Source organism: Trachurus japonicus, unplaced genomic scaffold, assembly GCF_045865225.1.
Source record: "Trachurus japonicus isolate A0001 unplaced genomic scaffold, Traja_1.0 AP030073.1".
NCBI classification, from domain to species: Eukaryota; Metazoa; Chordata; class Actinopteri; order Carangiformes; family Carangidae; genus Trachurus; species Trachurus japonicus.
In genome coordinates, this window is record NW_028220206.1 from 1 (window position 1) to 11,638 (window position 11,638).

At 41.1% G+C, this 11,638-nt stretch overlaps 1 protein-coding gene across 2 annotated transcripts; it reads left to right on the plus strand.

Annotated features, from left to right (window-relative positions):
- Positions 1–6,568: 6,568 nt before the first annotated feature.
- Positions 6,569–9,404, plus strand: LOC146960723 (ladderlectin-like). Of its 2 annotated transcripts, XM_085772119.1 has the most exons (8): positions 6,569–6,665; positions 6,773–6,841; positions 6,922–6,951; positions 7,057–7,131; positions 7,300–7,391; positions 8,244–8,369; positions 8,455–8,554; positions 9,334–9,404. In XM_085772119.1, exons 2-8 carry the CDS (start codon positions 6,793–6,795, stop codon positions 9,402–9,404), a joined length of 543 nt encoding a protein of 180 aa, XP_085628245.1. In that variant the 5' UTR covers positions 6,569–6,665; positions 6,773–6,792. The 2 variants fall into 2 exon arrangements, 1 of the variants encoding a protein (XP_085628245.1); XR_015035381.1 differs by lacking the exons at positions 7,300–7,391; positions 8,244–8,369; positions 8,455–8,554; positions 9,334–9,404 and having other exon boundaries at positions 6,628–6,665; positions 7,054–7,130.
- Positions 9,405–11,638: the final 2,234 nt, after the last annotated feature.

Consider the following 11,638-nt stretch of genomic DNA (forward strand, 5'->3'; position numbering starts at 1 on the left):
TTGCTTTGCGGTCAGTACCGCCTCCTGTCGCACCTGACCCGTCTGCCGCCCCCCCCCCCCCCCCCCCCCCCCCCCCGGCGTTTTTGACCAGTTTAAACCTATATCACTGTCTCAGCTGTTGGGTGTAGTGCAGAAACTACTTTAACCTCCTGAGACCCTGCGTCCTCATACGGACATTACATTTTTGCCTCTTAGCACCATGATACTCCATTTTTAAAAACTTTGACCTATTAGCCACATTTATGGACACTGCCTGCACCAACTTATGGTGATATCACAAATTACACCAATTTCTTTGGGGGGAAAAAATGGCGGGAATTTCAGCCGGAGCCTTCTATGGCAGTTGCCAGAAGATAAAAGACCAAGATAAGAATTAAATCCAAATTTTATGAATGAAACCAGTGTATTTATGTACAACAATGTCTCTGTCTTCATATGGCATTAAAATTTGACACATTTTAGTAATAGTAGCAGACTAGGACATCAATAAATGTCACGTCCTCGTTTGAGGACGCTGGGACTATGTTATGTTATTAAAGTAACATGTTGTTGTCTTTTTTTTGTGATATCACCACAAGATGGCACAGGCAGTGTCCCTAAATGTGGCTAATAAGTCACTAGGTAAGATAAGTTTTTAAAAATGAGAGTATCATGGTGCAAAGAGGCAAAAAATAATGTCCTCGTATGAGGATGCAGGGTCTCAGGAGGATTCACATTTCTTAAAAACTACTTGTTATTACTTGACCGTTCCACTTCAGACTGATAGTACTTGACCTCAGGATGACACTCAGAAAAAATCAGGCCAATCTGATGTGGCATTTTAGAATAAGACCCCTTTGAACTTCCATATGTCACTGTATTCTATATACAGTAGGATTCATTGTTTTTCGACCCGATGTCCTCGTATGAGGACACTGATTTTTGAGAGAACTACTTATTGTAGAAAGCTGAAATTTTGAATTTACACAAATTGGGCCCTTCTGGTCCCAAACAGCAAATACAGTTTTTTTATGTTGAGATAGTCCCAGTGTCCTCATATGAGGACATCATTTTTTGCAAAAACTACTTCCTGTACAAAGACAAACTTTAGGTATTGTACTTATTAGGTCCTACTTATCCCAGATAGCAGGGAGAAATAAAAAATGCACACCAGAACAAAGCTCGGGTCTCAGGAGGGTATGCCCCACAAACTGCCTTTCAGATAGCATTCCTTTGCGTCTCTTTAAAAAGGTTTTTAATTCTGTTGGCTCATTCGTTGTTTCATGCTTGTTTTAGCTCCTTTTAAATATGTCATAGTGCAGCCGCTAATCAAAACGCCTGGTCATGACCCATCTATCCTCTCTAACTTTCGGCCTATCTCAAAACTCCCCTTTCTATCCAAGGTGTTGGATAAAGTAATGGCCACCCAGCTGCTATCATTTTTAGCAAGATATATTTGAAAAGTTTCAGTCTGGTTTTAGACCTCGACATAGTACAGAATCTGCCCTTTTAAAGGGACAACGAGAAGCGTTTTCACACTACATTTATGAGCCTCCGCACCGTGAATTTCTTTGACCGGCGCAAGACAGACTCATGTTTTCATTCATCAAGAATTAAAGTCAGAGGTTCGAAGACGATCAGATACTGTCGTAGTTCCGACCATAAACGGCGATTCGGTGGCGTTATTCTCATGACTCGCCACGAAACCGAAAGTAAGGAAACGCTGGTCGGCTCGCCCAGCATTTCCGCCACCACTAATAATAACAAAATAACGATAGAGACAAAACGATATATTTATCGAAAATGGGCCCATTAACAAGTGTGGGTAGCGTAGATTCATCCACATTAATATGAGACTTTTTTATTGTCGCCGAATTTTTCGTTCTGCCGCTGGAGAAACTCCTTGTTGTCCCTTTAAGAGTGTTTAATGATCTTATTGTAACTGTTGATTCTGGGTGCCCTGCTATCATGGTGACATTTGATTTAACAGCTGCTTTTGACACAGTCGATCACAGGACCCTGCTGTCACACCTGGAGCAGTGTGTTGGTATCATGGGTGCTGCCCTCATGCTGCTCCAGTCCTACTTGACTGACAGGAGTTTCTCAGTTAAATTGGGACTTCTTTCTTCTAGTGGGGTGCCTCAAGGGTCTGTTTTAGGTCCTTTATTGTTTTCATTGTACATGTTGCCCCTTGAATCCATTTTCCATTCGCAAATATAATGTGTCTTTTCATTGCTATGCTGATGATGTTCAGATTTATCTCCCTTTACAAATGAACTGTAAAGACTCTGCACAAACTCTACTTGCCTGTATAACTGACATCAAGGCTTGTATGAGTCTCAGTTTCCTAAATCTAAATGACAGTAAGACAAAAGTCTCAGTCTTTGGGCGTCATGAACGTTACAGTGATTGTGTTGATGCTCTGCCCCCCTCCCTGGTTCAAAAACTGCTCTTTCATAGGAGCCTTGGTGTCATGTTTGACAATGAGTTTAAATTTGACAGGCAAATTGGCTCTGTAGTCAAAGGCGCCTTTTTCCAGCTGCGACTGCTGGGCCAAGGTAAAACCATATCTCTCTCCTAGTCTCCTGGATTATTGTAATTCATTGTATGTAGGTTTAGACCAGCGCTCTTTGCAACGCCTGCATCTTGTGCTCGTCTTCTGACAGGCACAAAGAAACGGGAGCACATAACCCCAGTTCTGGCCTCTCTGCACTGGCTTCCTGTCCGGTTCAGAATTGATTTTATGTTTGTTTTTGGTTTTTTTATTTGAACGGTATGGCCACTGTGTACTTAGTGGAACTCATGTTCACAGACCAGTCTGAGCTCTGAATGAATGAATAAGCTGTGAAGTATAAATGAAGTATAAACTCTGGTCACAACCAAAGGATAGGGACGGAAGCTTCAGCTTATACTGTATATAGCCCCCCTTTTCTTACATATCCATAAAAATAGCATATATACGTACAAACATATGTATCACATATACACCTACACACACCTACATGCGTAGGTATATTATGCATTCATACATAGATACAAACATAAACATACATACATACATACATCTATCTTTTGTATTTATTTAGTATATATTTTGTATTTATCTATCATCATGTCTTTGTATCTTTTTCAAAATATTGGCACATTCTTACTGTATTTTAGTTTATCAGGTAATGCATTCTATAGCTTCATGCTACAAACAGAAATGCACCTGCTTTTCAAAACTGTATTGTAGGCGGGCTGTTTCCAATTTAGTTTGTTTCTGAGGGTGTAACCCCCCTCTCTCTCTCTGAACATGGATTGTATGTTGGATGGAAGCAGGTTATTTCTGGATTTGTACATGACTAATGCTGTTTTCTGGTTTACCAAGTCCATGAATTTAAGTGCTTTTGACTTGTGAATTGGTATGATCATAAAAACCAACATTGTTTACAATTCTTATTGCTTTTTTTTGTACTGTGCATACTGTCTGTATAGTTTTGCAGACATTACCCCAAATCTCAACACAGTAAGTTAAATATGGCAGAATCAAGGTCAAAAGCAGGCTAAAAACAAGAGGCGATCGAACATTTGCAGTGTTCTGGTCCTGTCTTTGAACCAATGTCCAAGTTAATGCAATACGTTTCCTGTAAAGATTTCAGAAGGTGACAATAAAAGTTAGGTTTATATTAAAAACACGACTTGCTTCTTTGACCTAGGTAGAGATGCATTGTATATCTCAATGATTAACAGGCTTTATAAGTTCCTTATTGCAGTGATGTTCTTCAGACATTGACAAGGTGCCCAAAAAACAGACAAAAAACTTGCTGACTTTGATATTTCTACATGTTGCAATTTGTCCTGTTCTGCGATTTACTCACTCAAATCCAGCCCCATCTCATCTAGCTCACTAAATTGGCACCTAACTATAACACCCTATTTCACTGGCTGCTGCGTATTTACAGGATGTTGGAATATATTTGTTACTCTGGAACATTTCTCTGCTTATTTAATAAAATGCTATACTTTTAGCCAGGATTTTAAGACTATGCCAATTACTGTAGCATTAGGCTGCCTCATTTAGCAATTTGTAATAGCCTTCACTACTTTTAATTAATAGACATACGGAAACATGTCTAGTACTACTGGTGGCTATTTTAAGACTCTTGGAGCTGGGCACACATGGGATGATGGCTGGACTACTGAAAGAGTCATGGCGTGACATAGTTTAGTTCACCTTGTTTGGGACAGGACAATTCAGTTAATGGTTGATTCATCTCTTTAGTTTTTTTCCCTCATTTCCCTCTGATAATTCTCTCGTTTGTTTCACTTTTCTATTGTGGCGTGTTCTTCACATCACTGAGGGGAGGGCCCTGTGTGAAAACCACCAGTAGCATCCCACTCTTCCCACTCCATTGTCCCCCTGACAGCTGTGGGCTCTGGCCTGGATGTTTTTGAGGGCAGACGAGACCCAACCTGAGCACATGGCAGGACAGAGTGAACATAACAATGTTATGCTCCTGTAGATGCAGAAGCTGAGGTTTCTATACCTTGGTAGTAAGAAATATTAATTTGCAATTATAAATGCAGTAGTATACACCAAGACTGAGTCAAGACCAAGACCAAACCAATGCAAGACCATTTTCAAGACCATTACTGTATTCAGTACCAGTGCTCATAATAATCATGTGGCTTAATATTTTCATTATTCCTCAGCTAAAAAGAAAATATCATTTGATATAAAATGTATACCATATATGTATTGAACAGAATAGCACAGCACAGAACCTACTTAAGTCTTTTCCACTTTTGACACTGGTCCATCGCAGTTTTTCGGACGGTTACAAAAGCATATAGCCTATACTTTTGTATTACATTTTTTATCTAAAGTTATTGAATTACATAAACCAAAATGAGCAAGTGACAGAAAGAGACATTTGCGGTAAAAAAAAAAAAGATGTCACCACAGCTGTGGTCTTGACTGGTCTTGAGAAAAAATCTTGAGTCTAGCTCAACCGAGACCGAGACAAGACCAGGACCTTGAAATATTGGGTCTCTTCCTACTACAACACTACTTTAATCATTAAAATATAATCAGTCACAATAGTGTTACTAACCCTGAGTACAGTTGATAAGCAACTTTCGTACAGCAGAATTGCTGCTCTTCCCAGCACTCCTCGAATTATAAATCTGAATCTCACCCAGGAAACGAACTGTGTACAGAAACAATCTGTCTCTGTGTAAGACAATCTACCATCAGAGTGACACGCTGGGGTGGTCTGTAATAACAAGTAGTTCCCTTTTAGTATCAATCTGAATTTTTAGAAAGGTCTTTACCTTGAAATCATTCCTTAGGCTCTTACTGTAGTACCTGTAGGCCGCACGTACCACCAAACAATGGGGTTAGGGCTAGCTTGACTTTATTTTTTTTAAATTGGAGGCTGGCTTGATCAAACTTTACTTGCAGGTGGGAGATTTTTGGATTCTTGCAGGATTTTGAAGTATCCTGTAAATTCAGAATAAGCCTCCCCTCCAGAGCTCGCAGGAGATCTGGACAATGTTGACGGCACCACCGTAAACGGCAACGGTAACTTCGCCAAAACCAGCCCGGCGGTGCCGTCGTCCAGAGCTCGTTGAGGCTGGTGGGCCGTGCAGCCCAGCACATGCTCATGTGCGGGTGAGAGGAGCAGGGAGACTGGGCTTGAACTCGTTCTCCGGAGCTCTGGAGAATTCTGAGGAAAAATGTCAGAAGTCACATTGTTTTTCCACAGTGGCCCTATTCCTCCTCTTCCATATCCTTCAGATATTGACATATAACCCAAAAGATGCACATAGGCTATCACTACTTGTTTGATATTTTGTTGCAATTATCAATCATTTTCCCAGTAATTCTGCTGTTTACTCACTCAAACCAGCCCCATCTCATATGCAGTAGCTCACTAAGCTAGCACCTAGCTATAAATTTCACCTGCTGCCTCTTTTTACGTATGTTGGAATATATTTGTTACTCTGAAACATTTCTCTGCTTCCTTCTCCAATATATATATTTTTTTGGGGGGGGGCTTTTTATTGCTTTAAATCGATAGCACAGTTGAAAGAGAGACAGGAAATGGGGAGGCAGAGAGGGGGAATGACATGCAGGAAAGGGCTGCCCTATGCTGGATTTGAAACTGTAGCCTCAACATGGGGCGGCGGCTTTACCAAGTGAGCTAAACGCTGACCCTTTTTTAAAAATTCTTTATAGGGGCTCTACTGAAATGCATGCTTTTAGCCGGGATGTCATGACTATGCCAGTTAGCATTACCTCATTTAGCAATTTGTAACAACCTTCACTACTTTAAATTGAAAGTTATTTTTAACTGTGACCAAACATGGTAGTACCAGATTCAGTGAATCTGGTACACAGCTCACACACACACACACACACAACTTTCACTTCTTTTAAACCTTTAACCTGCACTGAAATCACGTCTTCCAGTCAATAATTTGTGTCAGGAAACAAGTCAGAGTTCAGCATCAGATGTTTATGGTCCCAGGTCAATCACGTCCCCCAAATCAGCTGCAGACATCATCGCTTTCTGCCGCCACATTGCAACATGACCGTGACTCAGAGGTGTTGAGGTGTGTATATAAGAAGAGAGCAGCCTCCTGTCATCACTGCACCATCAGCTGATACCCGAACAAACCTCCTCACATCTACCTGACAGGTACGATGCTGCTGCTGGTTTCTCTTCTTTCACTGGAGCTGATGCCTCTGCTCTCTCTCTCTCTCTCTCTCTCTCTAGATTAACCAACATCTTTTTTTCCTCCACAGAACAATCATTGATCTTCAGCATGAAGACTGTCCTGCTCCTCGCTCTTTTCCTCTATGCTGCATCTGCAGGTCAGATCTCACACTCACACTTACACACAGGAGAGTAATCTCTACCACTGGTACTGACAGCACTGTGTTTCTCTCTGCAGCTCCGGCTGAAGACAAACCGGAGGCTCCAGGTCAGTGTTACATGGGTCGGCTTGAAGTGATACAGAGACAGTCAGACAGTAAAGAAGTGTTTGTCTCTGACACCAGCATTCATTCATGTATTTGATCCACAGAAGCAGTAGCAGTAGTCGACGCCCCAGAGGAACAAATGGCTGCTGTGCCTGCTCAGGAAGAGGAGGCAGCACCTGAAGGTAAGAGTCATGTCAATGTTTTCTCAGACTGAGTTCATTCAGCCACATGTTTCTGCTGTAGGAGGCTGTAGCACATGAGAGCAGAAGTATCGTAGTCTGAAGGACAGTGAGCGTGTTTAAATTGAAGTAAATCCCACTCTCTCTTCTTTCTCCCCTTTCTCTTTGCAGCTCGGTTTAACCCCTGCCCAAATGGATGGAATCACTATGGCTCTCGCTGCTTTGTGACAATCAAAACCCCCATGAGCTGGAACAGTGCTAAGGTATTCCTCCTCTTACTGCTTTCTATTGTTACTATGAGCATTCTGGACCAATCTCAGCCTGGTCAGATGCAAACATGAACTGATGAAGCCTCTTGGATGAGAGGTGAAACGTTTTCCTAGACAAATAACCAAGTCCAGTTGCATTCGATTTAAATTTCCTTGAGATACTGACCTGGACAAATGAGAATATTCACAGGCCTATAAACATTCAGGCTAGTGGATCATTAATTGTTCAAAGTGTCAACATTAAACACATAGCTCATAGTGACTGTGTTATCTCCATCAAAGTTCATTCATTCATTCATTTTCTATACCGCTTATCCTGCACTAGGGTCACGGGTGAGCTGGAGCCTATCTCAGCTGACTTCGGGCGAGAGGCGGGGTACACCCTGGACAGGTCGCCAGTCTATCGCAGGGCTAACACATATAGACAGACACCTATGGGCAAATTTAGAGTCACCAATGAACCTAACCTGCATGTCTTTGGACTGTGGGAGGAAGCCGGAGTACCCGGAGAGAACCCACGCATGCACGGGGAGAACATGCAAACTCCACACAGAAGGGCCCCAGCCGGCCGGCGGGTTTGAACCCAGAACCCTCTTGCTGTGAGGCGACAGTGCTAACCACTGCACCACCGTGCCGCCCTCCATCAAAGTTTACAACAGAAATTATCGTCTTCATCTAAAGCCTCTCGATATACAGTACAGTATGTTGGTAGTTTAGTTTAGTTTAGAAAAGAGGAGCTTTACATTCACATATAGTAAAAGACAAAAGAGTCAAAAAGTGAAGTGAGTCGAGATCTATTTAGTTGTACAACTACAAAGGTCCCTGTTTATTTACTCTGTCCATTAGGAGTACTGCAATGGCCTGGGAGCTCATCTGGCCTCAGTCACCAACTCCGGAGAGTACAGGTTCCTCCAGCAGCTTACAGCGACAACCGGTCAAAGTATCGCATGGCTGGGAGGCTTCAACCTGCAGGTATTCATTTATGAAATCCTACAATCTCAGTCAATCTGGTGACCAAAGACCACACTTTATAACACTCATGTTCTTTGTCTCTCAGGGATACTGGATGTGGACTGACGATGCAGGTTTCTATTACACCAACTGGTACTCCCAGTCATCGGCCAGCAGCTATCCCTGCATTTTCCTACGCACCAGCTGTAAGTCGATTTCTTAGTTACTTTACATTTTTCATAACCAGTGCAAGAACAACTTATGTAGTTTTCTTTAGCTTGATAGATACATCAATCAACCAGTGTCCTTGAACACATTTTCTCACGTCAGTTTTCCATGGCGAATACCAGTGTAACAGGGAAAGCAGAGCTGTTGTTTTTCCAGGCTATTTTTCCAGAGAGTGTAACAACAGAAATAAAAATTACTTGTTATGAGTGTGAACAATAAACCAGAGAGAGCAGAAGATAGATGTTGAAGTGTCAGTGACAGCAAAAGATTGAGATCAAGCCAAATGATCTCAGAGGACAAAGGGGAGGCCATTATTAGACATAAAACACTTTTACAAGGTTAAAGCCAAGCACTGATTTTAGTGACAATGATTTGTCAACAAAACAGAGACGATATTGTTGTGCTGTCAAGAGGCATTAGAGTTGTCCATAGGCACCAACTCCAGAGTTTCCACCTTTAGATTATTATTTGACCATTTCACATACATTCTAACATAATCTGTGTTGAGTCCCAGAGCTTGGAGTGTGTGATCCAATGATTGCTCAACATACTCCGCTGAAAGAGGCGTCAGAGTGCTGCAAAGAAAGGGCACTAAACTGCATCTGTCAGGCAGGAAAGAGTTAAACAGGGGTCAAAAGGTCACGCTGCACAACTGTCCGTCCTTGGTGGAAAAATGTTAACGACTGTTGTCATAGATGCTGTGGTGTATCAATTTGATGTTAATGTTATTTTTCTCTCTTTTTTAATCAAACCTCAGACGGTTGGGGAAACACTGCGTGTTACTCTACACAGTACTTCATCTGCTCCAAGAAGCCAAACGGCTGTTAGCATCCATGCTAAACATCTTGGACCTCAGCTGGATCAATCAGCTTGGATTTCTGCCTCTTTTTCTTCTGTTGTCCAATGTGTTTCCTAAAGAGGTTAAAATGTGAATCACTCAGTAACTTTTGAATCAAAGCATTTCTGTTTGTGATTGTGGAAATAAGTTTGTTTTCTCTAATAAAGTGATTTGTGAATGGCACAGCGTGTGATCCTTGTTGAAGAGGTTTGTTGAGAGGTGTGCCAAGTTCCACTTCAACCTGAAGATGATAACATCAAGAAGAGATCTATAGTTACAGTGGCTGCATTTCCAAAATAACCACATGGGGCAGTGTTGAGCTCATCCTACACTTTACAAACAATCCTCAAGAAAAAAAAATAGAGAGAGAGATACCAGCTCAACACTGCAAAGGCCAAATTACTTTACAATAATTGTGGGGTGTAAACATTGATAGTAGGCTAACTTTCACCATTTTGTAAATGTAATTTATTTTGTAAATAAATAGGCCAATTACTATTTCCAAATAATTTATCTTTTCATTAATTTATTAATTGATCACTTTGTCTCTAAATATCAGATGTTTCAGTTTCAGTTTCCCCAAAGCCCAAAGTGATAAAGTCATAGAACTGTAAAATCAAAATATCCAAAAATAATCAAAATATTAAAAAAAAAAAAAAAAAAGCAGCAAATCCTGACACTGGAGACACTAAAACTAGAAAATGATTGTTAAATAATTCATGATTAGTTCTCTGTTTAACAATTATTCAACACATTATATAAGCTTTATAATATCAGAGGCTCCAGGGTTGATGGTGCTGTAGAAAATACAATTAAAAAAAACTTAAAGAAATAAACTGATCAGTTTTGCTGTGACACACAGATGTAAAGGTATATTGTTTTATTTGGGTTCAATCTTAAACAAACAAAAAAAAAAAAGAACAAATTACAACACGACAATCTGACAAACGACAAGTACAGAGAGCTCCATCATAGGAATGAACAGTGGAGGGTGGATGCTGAGGTCTGATCTGAGTGGTTGCTGAATCACGTCCGTCAACAGGAAACAGGGCTGAAGGAGAAGGAAAAAACAACAAAACAAAGTGACAAACTGAATGGAGCTGAAAAATAAGGATGTAAACTGGTGAAAACAGATTAATTTAATGATGCTGAGTGATTCACTCCACCTGGTGGCACAGATTTGTTATCACCTTGAACACGTGAAGAAAAGAAATCCCTTTGATACACACTGACCACAAAACGAGGTGGCCGACATTTTATCAAATAAAAACAAAGCCAAGTGAAGGGAACGATCTGATTGGACTAATCATCTTAAGGTTGCTCTTTATCTGAGACATTTCTGCTACATGTATTTGGATGTTGTACTCTATGTATATTCTTACACGCAATATGGTGGGGCTTATGTGAGGCTTTCTTTGGACAACTATATAAAAAGCTAAGACTTTGTGATGGGGATCAAAGACAACATAGAAAGTGTAAATCACACTGAATCTAAAACATGTTCATCTGCTGCGACTGCTGAGCAGGGCCGTTGTATAGGGGAGAAAGGTGATGATAATTCTAGGGGCCCCACAAAAAACTTCAGTAGTCTAATCTTTGTATGACTGAATAATTCTGCATAAGACCCTGACTAATACTCATAGTAATGCATTAGCATCAAAACAAAGTAGGCTAAATAAAAAATGATAATACATACGCAGTCTAAAGGCAGGCTTACACTGTACTATTTTGCCACGATTTTGTCGTCCCAGACGAGTCGCAGCATAATTTGCATAATCGTAGAGGGATCGTGGGGTCATGAGCATTTATCGGGACGCACAGTTAGTGAGGCTCTGCGTCACGTCCCGACGTCCTAAAGACGAGTCGCCGACCTCCCGACAAATTTCAATGTATGGGGTCCTACGTCACGATTCTGCACATACGACAAGTTTTTACCATGACAGATTGTTTTAGCACAGAGCCAATGAGACCTTATGAACCTGAATGTGATGCTGAACTTCGTCAGATGGAGTTAGGAGTAACGGGCAGACAGAGAGAGGAGGGACAGGGAAGTGACAAGCTGAAGTTAGACCACAGCTGTAGACCGGGTGACGATCAGTAATGCAGCGCAGTCCGTCCGTGATGGAAGATCAGCCCGACAAATGTACACACATTATCAGACAATCAGCAATTGAGGACGTTTTTTTTTTCTTGCCGTTACAGTATAAAATAGCGAGTCTACACA